Here is a 25,570-nt window from a genome sequence, read left to right as displayed (position 1 = left end):
GTTCTTTCACACACATTGTGTGGCCCTTTTGACCAGTTCGGAGAAGGCATTTCTCTCTTTAAAATCACTTTGCCAAGGCAGCTGGCAGCTTGAAGAGTGCAGCTAAAGCTGTTTCCCCCCACCCCCTTCCTAGGGTTGCCAATCCCCAGGTGGGGGCAAGGGATCCCCCGGTTTGGAGGCCCTCCCCCCACTTCAGGGTCGTCAGAAAGCGGAAGGACGGGAGGAAAATGTCTGCTGGGAACTCTATTATTCCCTATGGAGATTTATTCCCATAGAAAATAATGGAGAATTGATCTGCGGGTATCTGGGGCTCTGGGGTGGCTGTTTTTGGGGTTAGAGGCACCAAATTTTCAGTATAGCATCTAGCGCCTCTCCCCAAAATACCCCCCAAGTTTCAAAAGGATTGGACCAGGGGGTCCAATTCTATGAGCCCCAAAAGAAGGTGCCCCTATCCTTCATTATTTCCTATGGAAGGAAGGCATTGAAAAGGTGTGCCGTCCCTTTAAATGTGATGGCCAGAACTCCCTTTGGAGTTCAATTATGCTTGTCACAGCCTTGATCTTGGCTCCACCCCTAATGTCTCCTGGTTCCACCCCCAAAGTCCCCAGATATTTCTTGATTTGGAATTGGCAACCCTTCCCCTCTCTTCCTTGCAGCTCTCAAACATCTGACATTTATTCTTTGGGGGCTCTTAAGTTGAGCAAGTTTGGCCACCCCTGCATTAGAGCATGCCTGGACTTTCTCCCCAAGTCTTCTACAGCAGGGGTGTTGAACATGCAGTATGGGGGCCGAATCTGGCCCCTGGAGGTCTCTTATCAGGCCCCCGAGCAATTGGCTGTCATCTGCTTCCTTCTCCCTATATCTTGCTTCCTCCTGCATCACAGCTTGCTTTACAAGGCTTGCTCAATTGCACAGGTGCTACAGAGCAAAGCCTCTATTTTCTCCATTGGCTGAGGCTCCTCCCCTGGGGAGGAAAAAGGGAGAGCTTGCTTTGCCAGGCTCTCTCAGTTGCCCAGCAGAGCTACTGAGGCGAGCCTCTCTTCCTTCAGTTGGCTGAGGCTCCTTCCTCTCCCCCCAAAAAAAAATCCCTGGGGAAGGAAGGAAAGAATCTAGGCTTCCCAACCCTCCTGCCCTGGCGGGGGACCCCAGGATTTCCAGCCTCTTCCCCTGCTCCCCAAAAAAAACGGAAGCAGGGGGAGGGGGGGAAACGGCGCCAAGGAGCATGGCGAGCCGCTCCATCCCGGAGTGGGCGACGCCGCTGCACGCTGCTGCCCCCTCCCCGCCCACCACAGCTGCTCCTCCAAGATGGGCCCAGGCTGAGCCCATCTCGGAGGAGCAGCCACGGCGAGCGGAGAAGAGGAGGCAAAACCAGAGAAGGGGAGGGTGGAGGCAGGCCAGGAGCATGGCGAGCCATGAATCCGGGCACTTCTAGGACCCGGACTCGCCACGCCCCTGGCCCGCCTCCACCCCCCCCCCTCCGATTCCACTGCAGCTGCTCCTCCGAGATGGGCCCAGCCTGAGCCCATCTCGGAGGAGCAGCCACGGCGAGCGGAGAAGAGGCAGCAGCTGCGCAGCGGCGTCGCCCACTCGGAGACGGGGCGGGTCGCCACACTCCCCGGCGCCGTTTCCCCCCTAGCTCCACCCCAGTGTCTCCTGGCTCCACCCCCAAAGTCCCCAGATATTTCTGGAGTTGGACTTGGCAACCCTAAAAGAATCCCATGGGAGAAATGCAAAGAAAGCATCTTTAAAAGCAACGAGTGCTAACATTTTAAGCATGTTTTAAATTTTATATATATATATATATTTGTGATTATCTGTGTTCTTTACAAAGTTTCTATGGCTGCTCCCTAGTCTTAAATAGGTGCACACGTGGCCCGGCCCAGCACGGCTCGGCCCCTCAAGGTCCCCTTTATGTCAGATCCGGCCTTCATAACACATGAGCGACGCCCCACCGCCGGCCCCCGCTCTCTCGGCTGCCTTTCCCTCAGGCCTGCAGCGCCTCTCAGCGGCGGCGGGGCGGAAGTAGGCCGCGTTGCCCTAGCAACCGGCGCGGCCTAGCAGGCCCGCCTCGCCTCGCCTCAATGGAGGTGGGAGGAAACTGCCGGAGCTCCGCCTCGGCGGGGCGGGGAAAGGGCGGCTTGCGGGACGGGGCGGAGCCGCGGGGAGAGGAGGCCGCGGATTTCATCATGCTGGGGGCCGGGCCTCGCCCTCCGCCGCCGCCGCTCCATGCCGTGGCCCTTTAGCGTCCTCCGCGCCGCCTCGCTCGGCCGCCTCAGCATCCGCCGGCTCGGCCCCGCCGCCTCGCTCCACACGCCCGGCCCGGCCCCAGCAGCCGCCCCGCCGAAGCCCCGAGCCCGCCGCAGCCCCTTCCCCGCCGCCTCGCCCTCCGCGCAGCCCGGCGCCGCCAACACCATGGACGGGCCCGCCGCAGAGGCGCTCCTCGCCCCGCTCAGGCAGGCGGTGCGGCAGCAGGTGAGGCGAGGAAGGGCGGCCGGGGGAGGTGGAGCCCCAAAGGCCCCGTGCAGGAGCCTCGGCGGGGCTTGGCCCCATAGTTCTTGGAGCCCCGGAGATTCGAACCCGGGACCCTGAAACTGTCTGGGGCAGTGACGCTCTGCAGTCTTGGTGCATGGGGTGGGGGGGGGGGGAAAGCGGGAGGGCTTCTAGTGGCCTGGCCCCACTGGCGGACCTCTGGGGTTTTTGGCCACTGTGTGACATGGACTGGATGGGCCACTGGCCTGATCCAACATGGCTTCTCTTATGTTCTTATGTGACTCAGAGTGTTGGACTGGATGGGCCATTGGCCTGATCCAACATGGCTTCCCTTATGTTCTTATGTGACTCAGAGTGTTGGACTGGATGGGCCACTGGCCTGATCCAACATGGCTTCTCTTATGTTCTTATGTGACACAGAGTGTTGGACTGGATGGGCCATTGGCCTGATCCAACATGGCTTCTCTTATGTTCTTATGTGACACAGAGTGTTGGACTGGAGGGGCCATTGGCCTGATCCAACATGGCTTCTCTTATGTTCTTATGTGACACAGAGTGTTGGACTGGATGGGCCATTGGCCTGATCCAACATGGCTTCTCTTATGTTCTTATGTGACGCAGAGTGTTGGACTGGATGGGCCATTGGCCTGATCCAATATGGCTTCTCTTTTGTTCTTATGCGACTCAGAGTGTTGGACTGGATGGGCCACTGGCCTGATCCAACATGGCTTCTCTTATGTTCTTATGTGACACAGAGTGTTGGACTGGATGGGCCATTGGCCTGATCCAACATGGCTTCTCTTATGTTCTTATGTGACGCAGAGTGTTGGACTGGATGGGCCATTGGCCTGATCCAATATGGCTTCTCTTTTGTTCTTATGCGACTCAGAGTGTTGGACTGGATGGGCCACTGGCCTGATCCAACATGGCTTCTCTTATGTTCTTATGTGACGCAGAGTGTTGGACTGGATGGACCTTTGGCCTGATCCAACATGGCTTCTCTTATGTTCTTATGTGACACAGAGTGTTGGACTGGAGGGGCCACTGGCCTGATCCAACATAGCTTCTCTTATGTTCTTATGTGACACAGAGTGTTGGACTGGATGGGCCATTGGCCTGATCCAACATGGCTTCTCTTATGTTCTTATGTGACACAGAGTGTTGGACTGGATGGGCCATTGGCCTGATCCAACATGGCTTCTCTTCTGTTCTTATGTGACACAGAGTGTTGGACTGGATGGGCCATTGGCCTGATCCAACATGGCTTCTCTTCTGTTCTTATGTGACACAGAGTGTTGGACTGGAGGGGCCACTGGCCTGATCCAACATAGCTTCTCTTATGTTCTTATGTGACACAGAGTGTTGGACTGGATGGGCCATTGGCCTGATCCAACATAGCTTCTCTTATGTTCTTATGTGACACAGAGTGTTGGACTGGAGGGGCCATTGGCCTGATCCAACATAGCTTCTCTTATGTTCTTATGTGACACAGAGTGTTGGACTGGATGGGCCATTGGCCTGATCCAACATGGCTTCTCTTCTGTTCTTATGTGACACAGAGTGTTGGACTGGATGGGCCATTGGCCTGATCCAACATGGCTTCTCTTCTGTTCTTATGTGACACAGAGTGTTGGACTGGATGGGCCATTGGCCTGATCCAACATGGCTTCTCTTCTGTTCTTATGTGACACAGAGTGTTGGACTGGATGGGCCATTGGCCTGATCCAACATAGCTTCTCTTATGTTCTTATGTGACACAGAGTGTTGGACTGGAGGGGCCACTGGCCTGATCCAACATGGCTTCTCTTCTGTTCTTATGTGACACAGAGTGTTGGACTGGATGGGCCATTGGCCTGATCCAACATGGCTTCTCTTCTGTTCTTATGTGACACAGAGTGTTGGACTGGATGGGCCATTGGCCTGATCCAACATGGCTTCTCTTCTGTTCTTATGTGACACAGAGTGTTGGACTGGATGGGCCATTGGCCTGATCCAACATGGCTTCTCTTCTGTTCTTATGTGACACAGAGTGTTGGACTGGATGGGCCATTGGCCTGATCCAACATGGCTTCTCTTATGTTCTTATGTGACACAGAGTGTTGGACTGGATGGGCCATTGGCCTGATCCAACATGGCTTCTCTTCTGTTCTTTTGTGACACAGAGTGTTGGACTGGAGGGGCCACTGGCCTGATCCAACATAGCTTCTCTTATGTTCTTATGTGACACAGAGTGTTGGACTGGATGGGCCATTGGCCTGATCCAACATAGCTTCTCTTCTGTTCTTATGTGACACAGAGTGTTGGACTGGATGGGCCATTGGCCTGATCCAACATAGCTTCTCTTCTGTTCTTATGTGACACAGAGTGTTGGACTGGATGGGCCATTGGCCTGATCCAACATGGCTTCTCTTCTGTTCTTATGTGACACAGAGTGTTGGACTGGATGGGCCATTGGCCTGATCCAACATGGCTTCTCTTATGTTCTTATGTGACACAGAGTGTTGGACTGGATGGGCCATTGGCCTGATCCAACATGGCTTCTCTTCTGTTCTTTTGTGACACAGAGTGTTGGACTGGAGGGGCCACTGGCCTGATCCAACATAGCTTCTCTTATGTTCTTATGTGACACAGAGTGTTGGACTGGATGGGCCATTGGCCTGATCCAACATGGCTTCTCTTCTGTTCTTATGTGACACAGAGTGTTGGACTGGATGGGCCATTGGCCTGATCCAACATGGCTTCTCTTATGTTCTTATGTGACACAGAGTGTTGGACTGGATGGGCCACTGGCCTGATCCAACATGGCTTCTCTTATGTTCTTATGTGACACAGAGTGTTGGACTGGATGGGCCATTGGCCTGATCCAACATGGCTTCTCTTCTGTTCTTTTGTGACACAGAGTGTTGGACTGGAGGGGCCACTGGCCTGATCCAACATAGCTTCTCTTATGTTCTTATGTGACACAGAGTGTTGGACTGGATGGGCCACTGGCCTGATCCAACATGGCTTCTCTTATGTTCTTATGTGACACAGAGTGTTGGACTGGATGGGCCACTGGCCTGATCCAACATGGCTTCTCTTATGTTCTTATGTGACACAGAGTGTTGGACTGGATGGGCCACTGGCCTGATCCAACATGGCTTCTCTTATGTTCTTCTGTGACACAGAGTGTTGGACTGTATGGGGCACTGGCCTGATCTAACATGGCTTCTCTTATGTTCTTATGTGACACAGAGTGTTGGACTGGATGGGCCACTGGCCTGATCCAACATAGCTTCTCTTATGTTCTTATGTGACACAGAGTGTTGGACTGGAGGGGCCACTGGCCTGATCCAATATGGCTTCTCTTATGTTCTTATGTGACACAGAGTGTTGGACTGGATGGGCCACTGGCCTGATCCAACATGGCTTCTCTTATGTTCTTATGTGACACAGAGTGTTGGACTGGATGGGCCACTGGCCTGATCCAACATGGCTTCTCTTCTGTTCTTATGTGACACAGAGTGTTGGACTGGATGGACCATTGGCCTGATCCAATATGGCTTCTCTTATGTTCTTATGTGACACAGAGTGTTGGACTGGATGGGCCACTGGCCTGATCCAACATGGCTTCTCTTCTGTTCTTATGTGACACAGAGTGTTGGACTGGATGGGCCACTGGCCTGATCCAATATGGCTTCTCTTATGTTCTTATGTGACACAGAGTGTTGGACTGGATGGGCCCCTGGCCTGATCCAACATGGCTTCTCTTCTGTTCTTATGTGACACAGAGTGTTGGACTGGATGGACCATTGGCCTGATCCAACATGGCTTCTCTTATGTTCTTATGTGACATAGAGTGTTGGACTGGAGGGGCCATTGGCTGATCCAACATGGCTTCTCTTATGTTCTTATGTGACACAGAGTGTTGGACTGGATGGGCCACTGGCCTGATCCAATATGGCTTCTCTTATGTTCTTATGTGACACAGAGTGTTGGACTGGATGGGCCACTGGCCTGATCCAACAGGGCTTCTCTTACGTTCTTATGTGAGACAGAGTGTTGGACTGGATGGACCATTGGCCTGATCCAACATGGCTTCTCTTATGTTCTTATGTGACACAGAGTGTTGGACTGGATGGGCCACTGGCCTGATCCAATATGGCTTCTCTTATGTTCTTATGTGACACAGAGTGTTGGACTGGATGGGCCACTGGCCTGATCCAACATGGCTTCTCTTATGTTCTTATGTGACACAGAGTGTTGGACTGGATGGGCCACTGGCCTGATCCAACATGGCTTCTCTTACGTTCTTATGTGAGACAGAGTGTTGGACTGGATGGGCCACTGGCCTGATCCAATATGGCTTCTCTTACGTTCTTATGTGACACAGAGTGTTGGACTGGATGGGCCACTGGCCTGATCCAACATGGCTTCTCTTATGTTCTTATGTGACACAGAGTGTTGGACTGGATGGGCCACTGGCCTGATCCAATATGGCTTCTCTTATGTTCTTATGTGACACAGAGTGTTGGACTGGATGGGCCACTGGCCTGATCCAACAGGGCTTCTCTTACGTTCTTATGTGAGACAGAGTGTTGGACTGGATGGACCATTGGCCTGATCCAACATGGCTTCTCTTATGTTCTTATGTGACACAGAGTGTTGGACTGGATGGGCCACTGGCCTGATCCAATATGGCTTCTCTTATGTTCTTATGTGACACAGAGTGTTGGACTGGATGGGCCACTGGCCTGATCCAACATGGCTTCTCTTATGTTCTTATGTGACACAGAGTGTTGGACTGGATGGGCCACTGGCCTGATCCAACATGGCTTCTCTTACGTTCTTATGTGAGACAGAGTGTTGGACTGGATGGGCCACTGGCCTGATCCAATATGGCTTCTCTTACGTTCTTATGTGACACAGAGTGTTGGACTGGATGGGCCACTGGCCTGATCCAACATGGCTTCTCTTATGTTCTTATGTGACACAGAGTGTTGGACTGGATGGGCCACTGGCCTGATCCAATATGGCTTCTCTTATGTTCTTATGTGACACAGAGTGTTGGACTGGATGGGCCACTGGCCTGATCCAACAGGGCTTCTCTTACGTTCTTATGTGAGACAGAGTGTTGGACTGGATGGACCATTGGCCTGATCCAACATGGCTTCTCTTATGTTCTTATGTGACACAGAGTGTTGGACTGGATGGGCCACTGGCCTGATCCAATATGGCTTCTCTTATGTTCTTATGTGACACAGAGTGTTGGACTGGATGGGCCACTGGCCTGATCCAACATGGCTTCTCTTATGTTCTTATGTGACACAGAGTGTTGGGCTGGAGGGGCCACTGGCCTGATCCAACATGGCTTCTCTTATGTGACACAGAGTGTTGGACTGGATGGGCCATTGGCCTGATCCAACATGGCTTCTCTTTTGTGACACAGAGTGTCGAACTGGAGGGGCTGTTGGCTTGATCCAACATGGCTTCTCTTCTGTTCTTATGTGACACAGAGTGTTGGACTGGATGGGCCACTGGCCTGATCCAACATGGCTTCTCTTATGTTCTTATGTGACACAGAGTGTTGGACTGGATGGGCCATTGGCCTGATCCAACATGGCTTCTCTTATGTGACACAGAGTGTCGAACTGGAGGGGCTGTTGGCCTGATCCAACATGGCTTCTCTTCTGTTCTTATGTGACACAAAGTGTTGGACTGGAGGGGCCATTGGCCTGATCCAACATGGCTTCTCTTATGTGACACAGAGTGTCGAACTGGAGGGGCTGTTGGCCTGATCCAATATGGCTTCTCTTCTGTTCTTATGTGACACAAAGTGTCGGACTGGAGGGGCCGTTGGCCTGATCCAACATGTCTTCTCTTATGTTCTTATGTGACACGGAGTGTTGGACTGGAGGGGCCATTGGCCTGATCCAACATGGCTTCTCTTATGTGACACAGAGTGTTGAACTGGATGGGCCACTGGCCTGATCCAACATGGCTTCTCTTATGTTCTTATGTGACACAAAGTGTCGGACTGGAGGGGCCATTGGGCTGATCCAACATGGCTTCTCTTATGTTCCTATGTTACACAGAGTGTTGGACTGAATGGGCCACTGGCCTGATCCAACATGGCTTCTCTTATGTTCTTATGTGACACAGAGTGTTGGACTGGAGGGGTCATTGGCTTGATCCAACATGGCTTCTCTTATGTTCTTATATGACACAGAGTGTCTGACTGGATAGTCCATTAGTCTGATCTAACATGGCCTTTCTTATGTTCTTATGTGACACAGAATGTTGGACTGCATGGGCCATTGGCCTGATCCAACAGGGCTTCTCTTATGTTCTTATGTGACACAGAGCGTTGGACTGGATGGGCCGTTGTCCTGATCCAACATGGCTTCTCTTATGTTCTTATGTGACACATTCGAACTCAGGACCCTAGCCCAATATTTGAACTCAGGAGCTTAGCCCAGTATTCTGACCGCGAGTTTCTTGGTACTCTGGGAATTTGAACCCAAGACCCTAGCCCAATATTCTGACCACGAGTTTCTTGGTACTGCGGGGATTCGGACCCAGGACCGCCTAGCTCAAGATTCTGACTGTGGGTTTCTTGGTACTGCTGGGATTTGAACCCAGTCCCCTAGCCCAATGTTCTGACCGCCACTTCTTTTTTGTGTGTGTATGTGGTCTCTTCTTATTTTCACCTTTGGATTTGGGCACCGGTGGACAGATCCTGTAGGGTGCTTGGCTGCCTTTGGAGAAGCTTTCCTGGCTCTGGATGCTAGGGACCTGGGGATCCCCATCAGAAGCTCATTTCTAGACTACAGAGATCAGTCCCCGTGGAGGAAATGGCTGTTTTGGAGGCATCACACACCACCACACTCCCCAAGCTCTGTACCCAAATCTCCGGGAGTTTCCCTGCCTGGAAACTTGCAACCGTCCCCCTGCCAGAGACAAGGGAGACTTGGCAACCCTAGCTGGGGAAGGAGGATTTTGTAATATATTTAGCCTCTGAGAATCAAAATTGGGCCCTTAAAGAGACACAGAGAGATGTCCCGTTTTCAAAGAACTGAGCTCTTTGTGAGATCTTTGCTTTTAAGCATTCTGAGTTTTGTTGGGGGCGGGGGGAGACCCCTTTTCCTTTCGTGGCAACCTGACCCCCACCTCACTTTGATTTCATTTGTGGGTCTGAAAGCTGTCCCTTCCTTTTTGCGGTTTGGCCACAGAGGGGAAATTCTCATTGGTGGGGCCTTTGAAAGATTAAAGGATAGAGGCGGGCATCTAATTTTAGAATGGCAGGGAATAGAAAGTTCCAAAGGTGACCCTAACTCAGAGATTCAAAAAAACGATAGCTTTGAGGACGTTCATGTGAAGTTCTGAAGGACTTCCGGGTGCTTGCAGAATAAAGCTCCTCACAGTTAATTCACGAGTGGTTTATATACCCCTTTATCTGAATGCCCCGTGGCGCAGAGTATTAAAGCTACAGTACTGCAGTCCTAAGCTCTGCTCACAACCTGAGTTCGATCTCTGGTGGAAGCTGAGTTTTTAGGTAGCCGGCTCGAGGTTGACTCAGCCTTCCATCCTTCCTTGGTCGGTAAAATGAGTACCCAGCTTGCTGGGGGGGAAAGCGTAGATGACTGGGGAAGGCAATGGCAAACCACCCCGTAAAAAGTCTGCCGTGAAAACGTTGTGAAAGCAACGTCACCCCAGAGTCGGAAACGACTGGGGCTTGCGCAGGGGACCTTTCCTTTCCTTATCTGAATGCTAGATTTCCGTTGCAATATACTCCTGTCGATATGTAGCTATGTGAAGATTTTGCCTCCAGGCCTCGGACTCCTGTAGGGTAGCTTTGCTTGGGATGTGTTCTTTCCAACAGAACTTTAGTTTCTCTTTTGCAATGGGAAACTGATAGTTTTCCCAGCAGAGAATTGGGTCATTGTGCTGCCCCGTTCATTGACCTGGATCTGTTGTGGTTGTTCCGCCTTGCTGCAGATTTAGGTCTTTGCAAGATATATTTAGACTTCAAAGGGCTTCATATTTCTCAATGCTTTTTAACCCCTGCTTCCGAAAGCCTGCAAGTTTCTCAAATGTGTTTTGCGGGGGGAGGGGTGGAGAGAGCTGCTTCCCTCTGTAAAGATGAGTGTGTCTCCTTCCTACACTTCTGCATCTGGTTCCTATAAGAAGGCTGCAGATTTATACCCCACCCTTCTCTCTGAATCAGAGACTCAGAGCGGCTTACAATCTCCTATATCTTCTCCCCCCACAACAGAAACCCTGTGAGGTGGATGGGGCTGAGAGGGCTCTCACAGCAGCTGCCCTTTCAAGGACAACCTCTGCCGGAGCTATGGCTGACCCAAGGCCATTCCAGCAGGTGCAAGTGGAGGCGTGAGGAATCAAACCTGGTTCTCCCAGATAAGAGTCCGTGCACTTAACCACTAAGGCTGACCCAAGGCCATTCCAGCAGCTGCAAGTGGAGAAGTGGGGAATCAAATCCGGTTCTTCCAGATAAGAGTCCGTGCACTTAACCACTAAGGCTGACCCAAGGCCATTCCAGCAGCTGCAAGTGGAGGAGTGGGGAATCAAATCCGGTTCTCCCAGATGAGTCCGCTTGCTTAATCACTATGGCTGACCCAAGGCCATTCCAGCAGCTGCAAGTGGAGGAGTGGGGAATCAAACCTGGTTCTCCCAGTTGAGAGTCTGCGCACTTAACCACTATGGCTGACTCAAGGCCATTCCAGCAGCTGCAAGTGGAGGAGTGGGGAATCAAATCCGGTTCTCCCAGATAAGAGTCTGCGCACTTAACCACTATGGCTGACCCAAGGCCATTCCAGCAGCTGCAAGTGGAGGAGTGGGGAATCAAACCCGATTCTCCCAGATGAGAGTCTGCGCACTTAATCACTACACCAAACTGGCTCTCGTTTGCCTCTTACTGGGCTGTATATTTCCCTGTCCCCCTCCCCGCCCCCAAGACTAGGTCTGTTTGGCTGGCTGAGCAAACGCCTTGCATGTAGGGATCGATTTATTAACTGAGTATTTTGACAGATCACTTCTAAAATCCCTGTTGCGTCTCAGTGTTCACATGGCATTCTTTCTCGGCAAGGCATTTGGCAAACATACAGGTCCTACCTAACAGGATGGGTAGCGTCAAAGCCTTTTGTAATTCGATCATGAATCATTGTACAGAACCTTGAATTATTTGTTACATGTAGCTCTTAGTAAAATTACAGCAGCTTGCAACGTGATCAGGGGTTTACCTTTTGCCTTAAAAAGCAAATATGAAAAATGTAGTAAATTCAGATGTGCATTCATGAAGCCCTGTGGCGCAGAGTGGTAAAGCTGCAGTACTGCAGTCAGAGCCCTCTGCTCACGACCTGAGTTCAATCCCAGCGGAATCTGGTTCAGGTAGCCGGCTCCAGGTTGACTCAGCCTTCCATCCTTCCGAGGTCGGTCAAATGAGTCCCCAGCTTGCTGGGTGAGGGGGGGAAGCGTAGATGACTGGGGAAGGCAATGGCAAGGAAAGGAACGAAAGGTCCCCTGTGCAAGCACCAGTCGTTCTCGACCGGTTATTTCGAACTCAGGTCGTGAGCAGAGCTTAGGACTGCAGTACTGCAGCTTTAACACTCTGCACCACGGGGGCTCTCAGGCAATGGCAAACCACCCTGTAAAAAGGTCTGCCGTGAAAACGTTGTGAAAGCGACATCACCCCAGAATTGAAAACGACTGGCGCTTGCACAGGGGACTGCCTTTACCTTTTTTACTTTATGTGAAGCACAGCCTGACCTGAGCAGTCCAAGCTAACCTGATCTTGTCCAGTCTTGGGAGCGAAGCAGGGGTCGGCACTGGTTAATACTTGTTTGGGAGATCACCAAGTAAGTCCAGGGTGGCTACGCAGAGTCAGGCAATGGCCAGCCGCCTCGGTTCACCTCTTCCCTTGACTGGGGTCACCAGTCAGCTGTGACCTGACGGCAAAAACCTCTTAATTGGGGTAGTCCAGCCGTCCGGTTTACCGGGGGGGGGGGGCGCAATGCAGAAAGGTGGGATCTGGCACCAAAGGCAGCTTAGGCAAGCGCGGATCGTGCAGCCCGAGGAGGAGAGCCGGTTTGGTGTAGTGGTTAAGTGGGCGGACTCTTATCTGGAAGAACCGGGTTTGATTCCCCACTCCTCCACTTGCACCTGCTGGAATGGCCTTGGGTCAGCCATAGCTCTGGCAGAGGTTGTCTTTGAAAGGGCAGCTGCTGTGAGAGCCCTCTCCAGCCCCACCCACCTCACAGGGTGTCTGTTGTGGGGGAGGAAGATAGAGGGGATTGTGAGCCGCTCTGAGACTCTTCGGAGTGGAGGGCGGGATATAAATCCAATATCTTCATCTACCTCACAGGGTGTCTGTTGTGGGGGAAGAAGGGAAAGGAGATTGTGAGCCGCTCTGAGACTGTTTGGAGTGGAGGGCAGGATATAAATCCAGTATCTTCATCTACCTCACAGGGTGTCTGTTGTGGGGGAGGAAGGTAAAGGAAATTGTGAGCCCTCTGAGACTCTTCAGAGTGGAGTGTGGGATATAAATCCAATATCTTCATCTACCTCACAGGGTGTCTGTTGTGGGGGGGGGGAGGAAGGGAAAGGAGATTGTGAGCCCCTCTGAGACTCTTCAGAGTGGAGGGCGGGATATAAATCCAATATCTTCATCTACCTCACAGGGTGTCTGTTGTGGGGAGGAAGGGAAAGGAGATTGTGAGCCGCTCTGAGACTCTTTGGAGTGAAGGGCGGGATATAAATCCAAAATCATCATCTTCACCTTCACCTCCTCCTCCTCCTCTTCTTCTTCTTCCTCCTCCTCTTCCTCTTCCTCCTCCTCCTCCTCCTCCTCCTCCAAGGGAGAGGCCAAAGTCTGGGTAAGGTTCCTTTGGTTTGGTGGCAGCCGCGTCCTCCTTCATTAAAGCAAAGCCTTTAATTCCATCTCTGCGGAGTTCTCCTTGGCAGAGCGGGCGGCGGAGAGAGCACAGCAATCAGGCTGGGCGGGTTAATGTTTTCCTCCCGCAGCGGTGCCTGATGCAATAACTGAGCCACGCTGCCAGATCTGAGGGGTGGTTCCTTTCCCCGCTTTGCTGCCGGCGAGGACGGAGCCGCAGAGAAATCTGCCACATCAGGGCTCCTCCGTTGCAGTCTGCTTGAGCTGCTGCTGCTTCTGTGGTCAGGTGGAATTTTTTTAAACCTCTCTTTCGTGCAGCGTCTTGCGATTTTTTTTTTAACCCCTCCAGCCTGGGATTGATGGTCGCAGAACCGTCCTCTGAGAGAGCACGCGGCTTGCTGGGTTTTTTCCCCTTGGTTGTTTTTCCCCGTACAGATTCCCCTCTTTCCTCGTGTTTCTGTGTGTATCAAAAGCCCATTAGCTCCCTCCTTTCTGCCATATTAGCCTGCAACTGTAGTGACTTAGGGTAAATCGTCTCACATTGAAACTAGAGTCGAGCTGACGCAGGCTTTCAGTTTTTCCTTTGTCTATGCAGTCTCTATCTCATGCTGGTTTTTCCCCCCGTTCTTCTGATTTTAATCTTGTAAATTTGACTTCCTTGTGAAGCCTGCGTCAGTTCCCCTTTTGTTCTCACCCAGCTCGGGCAGTTTGGGATCTCTTGATCTTCCTGTGTGTTGTTCTCTGAAGCGAGCGGATAGGAAAGAACAAGCCAGGTAGAAAGAACTTTAAAAGAATGCATCGGGGTTCAAATCCGGCAGTTCGCTGGATGGAAGCGAGATGTGAAGTGTGAAAGCAAGAAGTCGCTGACATTGGCAATCTCTTCAAATCCGTTATGCCACAATACCTTATCCCCTCGTCTGAGGAAGTGTGCTTAGAGAGCACACGAAAGCTTACGTTCTAACTAAAACTTGGTTGGTGTTAAAGGTGCGACTTGACTACTGCTTTGTTCCTCTTCAAATCGGTGTAATCCTTAGGATATATTAAGAATAGAAGAGAAGCCATGTTGGATCAGGTCAGTGGCCCATCCGATCCAAAATTCTGTGTCAAACAGTGGCCCAAACCCAGGTGCCATCAGGAGGTCCACCAGCGGGGCCAGAACTCCAGAAGCCCTCCCACTGCTGCTCCCCAGGGAACCAAGAATACAAAGCACCACCATTCAGACATAAGTGTTCCATCTATACCTAGTAGTCACTGATGGACTTCTGCTCCATGTGTTTATCCAATCCCACCTTGACGTTTTCGGTGCTTGTAGCTGCCGCCACCTTCAGCAGCAGTGAATTCCACGTGTTTGGTGTAGTGGTTAAGCGCGTAGACTCTTATCTGGGAGGGCCGGATTTGATTCTCCACTCCCTCACTCGCGACTGCTGGAGTGACCTTGGGTCAGTCATAACTTTGTCAGAGGCTGATCTGGAAAGAGCCGTTTTTGCCAGAGCTCTCAGCCCCACCTACCTCGCAGGTGTTTGTTCTGGGGAGGAGAAGGAGATTGTAGGCTGCTCCGAGACTCCTTTGAGTAGTGATGGGAGGGGTATAAATCCTATCTCCTCCCTGATGTCGCTGGCTTGATGATGTCACTTGTGCGGCCAGTCTAGGCATTTCCAGGAAAACTCGATGGTTTTCCCCAGGCGCTCTAGCAATTTGAGAGGGAAAACTCTATGGTACAATAGTTACCACGGTGTCTTGCCCTCCCAAATCGCTAGAGCGTCTGGGGAAACCATAGAGTTTCTCTGGGAATGCCTAGAGCGGCCGCGCATGTGACATCATCAAACCAGCGACATCAGGGGCGGTTTCCCCGCCAGCCCAATGTGGGCCGGCGGGTTGGGAACCTCCAGGGTGGGGAGAACCCCCTGCCAGCCCAGGGGCTTGGCAGCCCTATTGTCTACTCAGCCTGGCAGCGGCTCTCCAGAATCGCAGGCAGAATCTTTCCCATCACGTCCTGCCTGGTCCTCTTAACTGGAGATGCCAGGGATTGAACCTGGGACCTTCTGAATGCCCAGCAGATGCTCTGCTACCACTGAACCACAGGCCCTCCCCTTGAGGTAGTCCATTAAGCAGCGTCCACGTCTTCTCCACCATGGAACAGGCTCTCCAAGAAAGCACAAAGGGGTTCCAAGGCCATTTTATTTGCTAATGGGGTTGTAGACTACAGGCGTGCTTGCAGTTTAGACTGTGTATGGTTCAAATTGCGACTTGTAAGCCACCTTAAGCCAGAAGGAAAGGCGGGGTATAAACTTTTCCAATAAAATCATGGTAGGGCAGACTTTGCTTCACATCGTGGCTCTGTTGCGAATTTCCAGACGGCAGGGAAATGGCGGGCTTTCTCACGTGTTCTGTTTTTCTCATGTTTAATTCCCAGCGCCCCAAACGAAATCTATATCGGAACTATTTTTTTGCTGTTCTTCTAGGGAGAACTTGTCCGGAAGCTGAAGGAAGAGAAGGCTCCCCAGGTGGATGTAGACAAAGCAGTTGCCGAGTTGAAGGCTCGGAAGAGAATCCTAGAAGCAAAGGTGAGTCTCAGAATTAACCCTTCGGCGCTTCTTGACTTTTTCTTTTTAACACCACACTAATTGGATACTGCTTTCTGCCATAGCTGTATCCAATCTGTCAGGAATCAGTTCCAAAATGGGTGAAACTGAATCCATCTCAGGTACTGGTCATTTAGGTTTCTAAGTGAGTACTGATTAGGCACACTCCAGGTGCAATCGATTACCACTGTAAGGTGAGATGACATCAGGTGTGCTTAAGCAACGTGATGAGTCAGAGGCTGATGTAAATCTCTGGCCGGATTACATGATTAATATGAGTATAAAGTGAGTCTGGTTAGGGTTGTGAGTTCTACGCAGCATGCTGTCCGTCTGTTTTTGGTGAAACCGTGCATTGACCTAAGAATCTGTATTTTGGACTATTCTCAGTAGCTACTGCTATTTTACTGAACCATATGATTACCTCAGGATTGACTGAGACTGCAAATATTGGATACTGTTCTGTTAAAATTTATTTCCTGCTATATACACCAGTGTTTGTCTTTGTCTGCTAACTATGTGTGCTCTTCTGTCCATGATATACATCTCCTCAGCAGCAGCACCTGATAACTGCACACTGCTAATTCATTAACGCAATCAGTTCCTTCCTTGGAGAAATTTAAACAGAGGCTAGATGGCCATCTGACAGCAATGAAGATCCTGTGAATTTAGGGGGAGGTATTTGTGAGTTTCCTGCATTGTGCAGGGGGTTGGACTAGATGACCCTGGAGGCCCCTTCCAATTCTATGATTCTATGATTCCTGACAGTTAGAGCGGTTCCTCAGTGGAACAGGCTTCCTCAGGAGGTGGTGGGCTCTCCTTCCTGGGAGGTTTTTCAACAGAGGCTAGATGGCCATCTGACAGCAATGAGGATCCTGTGAATTTAGCGGGAGGTGTTTGTAAGTTTCCTGCATTGTGCAGGGGGCTGGACTTGATGACTTTGGAGGTCCCTTCCAACTCTATGATTCTATGTGACTTCACACTTTTTCTTCAGTCATCCAGCCACTATTTAAAAATTCATTAGGAAAGCACGTTGTGGCCAGTTACCTTCCAGCCTCTGCCCTTCCTTGGCAAGATGATAAGACAGCATAGTGGTAGAACAAAGCCAGGTATTCTTGGATGACTGGTTTGCTCTTGCTCTCTTGCAGTGCAGCTCCAGGCTGGGCTGCAGGACAGAGACGGCACTGGTGCCTCGTGGTTTCAGTCGAGTCTGTCAGCGGTGACTGAGGAGAACGCCTTTTCTGTGCCTGCGTTATCCGGCTTCTGCAGTAACGGTGCCAGATCCAGTATGATTCCTAGGCTCTTAAATGTATTTAAAACGTCTCTCTTCTATACAGAGCTCCAGATGGCTTCCGTTATCGATTAAAACACATAGCATAAAATACACAAAATCCATCTTAAACCCCCCCAAATTTAAAAGCACAGTTTCCCAACCCAACATGACCTTTACCTTGTCAGGATTCAGTTTCAACTGGCTGAAACTGAACCAACAGCAGGATATTGACTCAGATCCCAACAGCATCAATAGGCAATCTGGAGAAAGGAATATAGAGCTGACAGTCTACTCAAAATCCATGAATGATTTCTCCTAAAGGCTTCACGTATAGACTAAGCAGCATGGACTCAACAGACTGAGCCCTGAGAAACCCCACAAGACCAGGCCCAGACTGATGAAAGTTAGTGTCCGACAGTAACCCTTTGAGACTTGCCCAATAGGAACAATTTAAACCAGCGCAAGGCAGAGCCCTAAGTCCCCACTTCTACCTCCGGACAACTCGGTAAGACAGCACAGTTCACCATGCTGACCGCTGCTAGATTAAGAGCACCAGGAAGTCATGTTCCTTGTCCACATTCAAATTGAGATCACTTAATAACAACAGAAGAGCCCTGCTGGATCAGACCAGTGAGGGTCCATCCAGTCCAGCATCCTACCTCACACAGCAGCCAACCAGTTCTTCTGGAGGGCTAAGAAAAGGGCAGAGCCCTGCTGAATCAGACCAGTGAGGATCCATCTAGTCCAGCATCCTGCCTCACACAGCAGCCAACCAGCTCTTCCGGAGGGCTAAGAAAAGGGCAGAGCCCAGCTGGATCAGACCAGTGAGGGTCCATCTAGTCCAGCATCCTGCCTCACACAGCAGCCAACCAGCTCTTCCGGAGGGCTAAGAAAAGGGCAGAGCCCGGCTGGATCAGACCAGTGAGGGTCCATCCAGTCCAGCATCCTACCTCACACAGCAGCCAACCAGTTCTTCTGGAGGGCTAAGAAAAGGGCAGAGCCCTGCTGAATCAGACCAGTGAGGATCCATCTAGTCCAGCATCCTGCCTCACACAGCAGCCAACCAGCTCTTCCGGAGGGCTAAGAAAAGGGCAGAGCCCAGCTGGATCAGACCAGTGAGGGTCCATCTAGTCCAGCATCCTGCCTCACACAGCAGCCAACCAGCTCTTCCGGAGGGCTAAGAAAAGGGCAGAGCCCGGCTGGATCAGACCAGTGAGGGTCCATCTAGTCCAGCATCCTGCCTCACACAGCAGCCAACCAGCTCTTCCGGAGGGCTAAGAAAAGGGCAGAGCCCAGCTGGATCAGACCAGTGAGGGTCCATCTAGTCCAGCATCCTGCCTCACACAGCAGCCAACCAGCTCTTCCGGAGGGCTAAGAAAAGGGCAGAGCCCGGCTGGATCAGACCAGAGAGGGTCCATCTAGTCCAACATCCTGCCTCACACGGTAGCCAACTCGTTCCTCTGGACAGCCAACAACAAGGTGTAGAGGCTGAGGCCTTCCCTTGATGTGGCCTCCTGGCTCTGGGATTCTGGCTTAGTGCCTCTGAATATGCAGGTTCTGCCGGCTTCGTTCAGCCTGGGAGATGTCCTCTGACTCAGCTGATGTGGCCGCGTGGATCCGTGCTTTGCCTCGAAACTAGACTGCAGTCATGCACTCTGCCTGGGTCTGCCCTGAAAGGGAACCCCATTTGCAGCCTAACAGCCCTGCCTGTTGAAAGTGGAACACGTTTGTCCCTCCCGTTCAGCAGCCATTCCGTTGGTTACCGATCAGTTCCTGAACTCAATTCAGGGTTCTGTTTATCACTTGCAAAGCCCTTAGCACAAACACACCCGCACCACCCGCACTTGCACTCTTTCCCCGCTGCACTCCACTGCGACAACTTCGCTCACCCAGCAAAGTCTTCTAAAGGTGCTGCTACCGGTTCACGTGCGTTCTCAGTTCCACCTTGAGGAATGACTGACCTGAGGTGGTCAGGACGGCTTCCCACATGTTTATCATTCTGCAAAAACAGTAATGATCACGAGAGAGAGATTAGAACGGTGTAGAATGGAACAGCCCAGCAGGGCAGCATTCAGACCTCAGATTCAGCAGGAGCTCATAGGAGCGCAGCTCCTGAAGCCTTCTGAGGGTTCCCCTCCTCCTCCCCACCTACCTTCCTTGTCCATTGAATAGTAGGTGCAGCTACATAACAATCCCTGAATTAGGAGAGCGGGCAGCCAGCCAGCCACCAGGGGCTCTGCCACGCTCCCTGGAGAAGCCCACCCCACCCTTTCTCCACTTCTTATGTGATTTTTGGGCAGCAGGTGGCTTGCTGGCCTCTTGACTGGGGGGTGCGGCGGCCCAAGAGAGCCCCAGGCAAATGAGGGATCTCTAGCCAGCCCAAGCAGGCCTCGCTCGCCTGGGGCTCTCCTTTCTTGCATCGGGTTGCTTTTGGCTGGGGGGGCAGCATATGCTAATGAGTTATGCCGACAAGCTCCGCCACCTTTTTCTACAAAACGACCCCTGGCAAACATTTATAATAGAATAGGTCACTGCGCTGATTTCTGTAGGTTCCACGTTTTTTACTGCATTGCCTTGTACGAGGGAACCCAAACAACTCCTCAGTTCCCTGACTCTGAGGGGGGGGGGCAAGGAACCACCTTCCGCACCCACTCATGAGTGCCACGTGGTACGATTAAAGCCAAGCCTGCTGCTCTGTTTCTTGGACTGGCCTGGCCTGTTAGCAGGCCACCGTCTGACAATTGGCTGGAAGGTAGCCCTGGCCCAGGGTGGGGAAATGCGAACTCGCCTCAGGACGGGTCAGGTTGTGAAAGGAGCAGAGGCGGAGGAAAAAGGCGAAGGAAGCCCCCTTCCTTCTCAGCCTGAGGCCCGTGGGAGGGAGCAGGGTGCCCCCTGCTGGCAACGATCAGCAACGCTTAGTCAGGTTTTCCTCCCCCCCCCCCCCCCATGCAGCCAGCTGGGTGATTTTGGGCCAGCCACAGTTCTCTCATCCCCACCTTCCCCACAGTGTTTGTTGTGGGGAGAGGAAGCGAAGGTGATTGTAAGCCTCTCTGAGACTCCTTCAGAAACTGAAGGGCAGAGTATAAAGCCAACTCTTCTTCTTTTTCTTCTTCTGCACTGCAGAATCCACTTTCTGTATTGTTTATACAGCCAGATTCGAATCCAGTAGCACCTTAGGGACCAAAGTGATTTGGGAAAGAAGACGACGACTGCAGATTTATACCCTGCCCTTCTCTCTGAATCAGAGACTCAGAGCGGCTTGCAATCTCCTTTATCTTCTCCCCTCGCAACAGACACCCTGTGAGGTGGCTGGGGCTGAGAGAGCTCCCCCGGAAGCTGCCCTTTCAAGGACAACTCCTGTGACCCAAGGCTATTCCAGCAGCTGCAAGTGGAGGAGTGGGGAAATCAAACCTGGTTCTCCCAGATAAGAGTCTGCACACTTAACCGCTACATCATACTGGCTTTTGAGAGCTTCTGCCTTATTCCCTTATAGTTTATACCTTGAACACCTCATTGGTCTCTGTGGTCCCTACAGGACTCAAATCTAATTGTTCTCCTGCAGCGCAACGTGGCTACTCTCTGAAACTGCTTATAGTATCCCTTGCCTTAGTTTGTTGTTTGTGGCGTTCTCTAATTCTGCAATCCACCCAACCGCATTGTTCACTGGTTGTTTTGTCCTGTCGTCAGCCTAGTGTCATGGCAAGGGGAATGTATAGATTAAATATGTCAGGAAACGCTTTGACTTCTGATGGTGGAACTACTTGACTTGCAGCACTAAATTGCATTCGTAATGGCTGTGCGCAAAAGAGAAGTCATTCCTTGGTACAAGAAATGGGAATAGGGAAGCTTTTCTAATGGAACTGTTGCAGAGCCTGCACTTCAAGTCAGGGGAGTATCTCTTACCTTGAGTCATCGGAGAATGTGTGAAGGCTGTGAGTCAGTTCCATCACGCCCATAAGCTGTGTTCTGAGGCATCGAACTTCGTAGGCGGTGTTTCTGCGGCATTTGTCCTATCTATTCGGGAGACTTGGTATTCCGTGCCTTCCACCAGGGCTTTTTTTTTTTTTTGTCGCAGGAGCTCCTTTGCATAATAGGCCACACACCCCTGATGTAGCCATTCCTCCAAGAGCTTACAGGGCTCTTCATACAGGGCCTGCTGTAAGGTCTTGGAGTATCAGCTACATCAGGGGGGTGTAGCCTAATATGCAGAGGAGTTCCTGCTACACAAAAAGCCCTGATCGCCCGTATAATCAACAAAACTGTAATAGATCTATGAAGAAGATGATGATACTGGATTTATATACCGCCCTCCACTTTGAAGAGTCTCAGAGCAGCTCACAAACAATCTCCTTTCCCTCCCCCCCCCCCACAACAGACACCCTGTGAGGTAGATGAAGATATTGGATTTATATCCCACCCTCCACTCCGAAGAGTCTCAGAGCAGCTCACAATCTCCTTTCCTTCCACACAACAGACACCCTGTGAGGTAGATGAAGGTATTGGATTTATATCCCGCCCTCCACTCCGAAGAGTCTCAGAGTGGCTCACAATCTCCTTTACTTTCCTCCCCCACAACACACACCCTGTTAGGTAGATGAAGATATTGGATTTATATCCCGCCCTCCATTCCAAAGAGTCTCAGAGCGGCTCACAATCTCCTTTACCTTCCCCCCACACACACAACAGACACCCTGTGAGGTAGATGAAGATACTGGATTTATATCCCGCCCTCCACTCCAAAGAGTCTCAGAGCGGCTCACAATCTCCTTTCCCTTCCTCCCCCACAAGAGACACCCTGTGAGGTGGGTGGGGCTGAGAGGACTCTCACAGCAGCTGCCCTTTCAAGGACAACCTCTCCCAGAGCTGTGGCTGACCCAAGGCCATTCCAGCAGGTGCAAGTAGAGGAGTGGGGAATCAAACCCGGTTCTCCCAGATAAGAGTCCTCTCACTTAACCACTATGGCTGACCCAAGGCCATTCCAGCAGCTGCAAGTGGAGGAGTGGGGAATCCAACCTGGTTCTCCCAGATAAGAGTCCGCACACTTAACCAATATGGCTGATCCAAGGCCATTCCAGCAGGTGCAAGTAGAGGAGTGGGGAATCAAACCCAGTTCTCCCAGATAAGACTCCGCACACTTAACCACTATGGCTGACCCAAGGCCATTCCAGCAGGTGCAAGTGGAGGAGTGGGGAATCCAACCTGGTTCTCCAGATAAGAGTCCGCACACTTAACCAATATGGCTGATCCAAGGCCATTCCAGCAGGTGCAAGTAGAGGAGTGGGGAATCAAACCCAGTTCTCCCAGATAAGACTCCGCACACTTAACCACTATGGCTGACCCAAGGCCATTCCAGCAGGTGCAAGTGGAGGAGTGGGGAATCCAACCTGGTTCTCCCAGATAAGAGTCCGCCCACTTAACACTACACCATACTGGCTCATGAGCACTGCAGGGCTTTTTTTGTAGCAGGAGCTCCTTTGCATAATAGGCCACACACCCCTGATGTAGCCTATCCTCCAAGAGCTTACAGGGCTCTTCGTGCAGGGCCTGCTGTAAGCCCTTGGAGTATCAGCTACATCAAGGGGGTGTAGCCTAATATGCAAAGGAGTTCCTGCTACAAGAAAAGCCCTGCCTGACACAGGCATTGGCTGCTTCAGACATAAGCTGGAATGCATCCTGAACCTGATGCAAATCAATGAATCTCGGAGCGGGCAGGGAACTTTAAATCATACGAATCATATTATCCTGAATCAGACCCTCGGTCCATCATAGTCAGTACTGTCTACTCAGACTGGCAGTGGCTCTCCAGAGTCTCAAGGTTTTTCATGCCTATTTGCCTGGACCCTTTTTAGTTGGAGATGCCAGGGAATGAACCTGGGACTTTTCTGCTTACCTAGCAGATTTTCTACCACTGAGCCACTGTCCCATCCGTCATGGTGGGTCCATTGTTATCACAGACTGTCAATGTTGCCCTCCTTTCCTTTTCTTTAGGAACTGGCTTTGCAGCCGAAGGATGACATTGTGGACAGAGCTAAAATGGAAGATAACCCTGAAGCGAAGGTTTTTCTATGATCAGGCCTTTTCTATTTATGGAGGTACGCAGGGCAGGGGTGGAAAACTGACTCTTCTTTAATTTTTTGTGTAGCAATATCCAATATATGCTATGTAAGTATCAAAGAGCTGTAGCTAGGTATCGTTATTGGCTAAATGGCTAAATGTTTTGCTACCGGTAGACTGATTGGAGGGGTTTATTATTAGGAATCTTAAAAGCAGACTCTCTCCCCGATTGTGAAATTCAGACCTACTTACAAAGGACTTGCAGGTGGACCCCCATAACTGATTAAGTTTATTAAGGATGCTTTTCCATTGTCTCTTACTGCACCCGAGTTCTCAGCTTAGCTTGTGTTGCATTAGAACAAGGGTGTCAAACTCATTTGTTATGAGAGCCAGATCGGGCATAAATGAGACTTTGTTGGGCCGGGCTATGTCAGGTTGGGCCAGGCCATGTGTGTTCCTGTTTAAGATTAAGTAGCGGAGATATAAACTTTATAAATGACGCAAACACAATTAAAGATTTTTTCTTAACAAAAAATGTTAAAATAACATGTTTAAAAACATTAGCACTCGTTGGTCTTAAAGGTGCTTTCTTTGTATTTCTGCTGTGGGATCCAGGGAACTGAGCAAAGGAAGCTCTGGCTCTTTCTTTCCTTCCCCAGGGGACCAGGAGAGGAGGAGCCTCAGCAATAGAAGGAAAAGAGGCTTGGCTCAGCAGCTCTGCTCTGTGATTGAGAGAGCCTGGAAAAGCAAGCTCTAGCTGCCTCCCCCCTTCCTTCTCAAGGGAGGAGTCTCAGCCAATGGAGAAAATAGAGGTTTTGCTCCATAGCTCCTGTGCAATTGAGCAAGCCTGGAAAAGCAGGCTGGTGATGCAGAAGGAAGCAAGCTGGAAAAGCAGGCTGTGATGCAGAAGGAAGCAGTTGCTCAGGACCTGATAGGAGCCCTCCGGGGGCTGATTTGGCCCTCCGGACAGCATGTTTGACACCCCCTGCATTAGAACCTCACATGTTATCCAGTAACGTAAGCATGCCGAAGTGACTTTTCCTCTTGTTTCATTTCCTTATAAAGTCGCAAGGAGCCCTTTTTGGACTCCCGCTGCATTTCCGAGGGTCTGATTATGGAGTGGAGATCTTTGGGGGTTGTGGGGAGGTTGCTGTGAGGGGGCCACCTCTATTCACGGCTCCGGTCTTTTGTAGGTGTGAGCGGCCTGTACGATTTTGGGCCTGTGGGCTGCGCGTTGAAGAACAACATCGTTCAGGCTTGGAGGCAGCACTTCATCCAGGAAGAGCAGATCTTCGAGATCGACTGCACCATGCTCACGCCAGAGCCAGTGCTGAAGTAAGCGGCCAATCTGCTGGGGGCGAATGAGTCTTTCTTCTTTTGTCTTGCAGACCTCGTCCCATTCCGAATTTGACCCTCCTGTATTCTTATGTCTGGGGTGAGAGCATGTGTTTTAACGAAGTAGGAGTCAAGTGGCACCTTGAAGACCAACAAAGTTTTATTCAGGACTTAAGCTTTCGTGGGCTCCAAGCACACTTCAGCAGTCTGCCTACCAGCTAGATGTAACTCTGCTCACTGTACTTGATTCCTCGTCTGATGAAGTGTGCTTGGAGCACACGGAAGCTTCCGTGCTGAATAAAACTCCTACTTTAAGGATGTAAGAACGTAAGAGAAGCCATGTTGGATCAGGCCAATGGCCCATCCAGTCCAACACTCTGTGTCATATAAGAACATAAGAGAAGCCATATTGGATCAGGCCAATGGCCCATCCAGTCCAACACTCTGTGTCACATAAGAACATAAGAGAAGCCATATTGGATCAGGCCAATGGCCCATCCAGTCCAACACTCTGTGTCACATAAGAACATAAGAGAAGCCATGTTGGATCAGGCCAATGGCCCATCCAGTCCAACACTCTGTGTCACATAAGAACATAAGAGAAGCCATGTTGGATCAGGCCAATGGCCCATCCAGTCCAACACTCTGTGTCATATAAGAACATAAGAGAAGCCATATTGGATCAGGCCAATGGCCCATCCAGTCCAACACTCTGTGTCACATAAGAACATAAGAGAAGCCATGTTGGATCAGGCCAGTGGCCCATCCAGTCCAACACTCTGGGTCACATAAGAACATAAGAGAAGCCATGTTGGATCAGGCCAATGGCCCATCCAGTCCAACACTCTGTGTCACATAAGAACATAAGAGAAGCCATGTTGGATCAGGCCGATGGCCCATCCAGTCCAACACTCTGTGTCACAATAGAACTTAAGAGAAGCCATGTTAGAT

General features: G+C 51.0%; 1 protein-coding gene across 1 annotated transcript in view; it reads left to right on the top strand.

Moving 5' to 3' along the window:
• The first annotated feature begins 2,348 nt into the window (after positions 1-2,348).
• Positions 2,349-25,570, top strand: part of GARS1 (glycyl-tRNA synthetase 1) — a 60,227-nt gene continuing 37,005 nt past the window's right edge. Inside the window, 5 exon segments of the mRNA XM_060247994.1 lie at positions 2,349-2,472; positions 15,841-15,942; positions 23,219-23,272; positions 23,274-23,322; positions 24,478-24,619. Coding sequence (XP_060103977.1) covers positions 2,413-2,472; positions 15,841-15,942; positions 23,219-23,272; positions 23,274-23,322; positions 24,478-24,619 — 407 coding nt within the window. The 5' untranslated portion in view covers positions 2,349-2,412.

The sequence above is a fragment of the Heteronotia binoei genome, chromosome 10, assembly GCF_032191835.1.
Source record: "Heteronotia binoei isolate CCM8104 ecotype False Entrance Well chromosome 10, APGP_CSIRO_Hbin_v1, whole genome shotgun sequence".
Lineage (NCBI taxonomy): Eukaryota > Metazoa > Chordata > Lepidosauria > Squamata > Gekkonidae > Heteronotia > Heteronotia binoei.
Note: the sequence above shows the minus strand (reverse complement) of the source record. Positions and strands in the feature narration are given on the sequence as shown.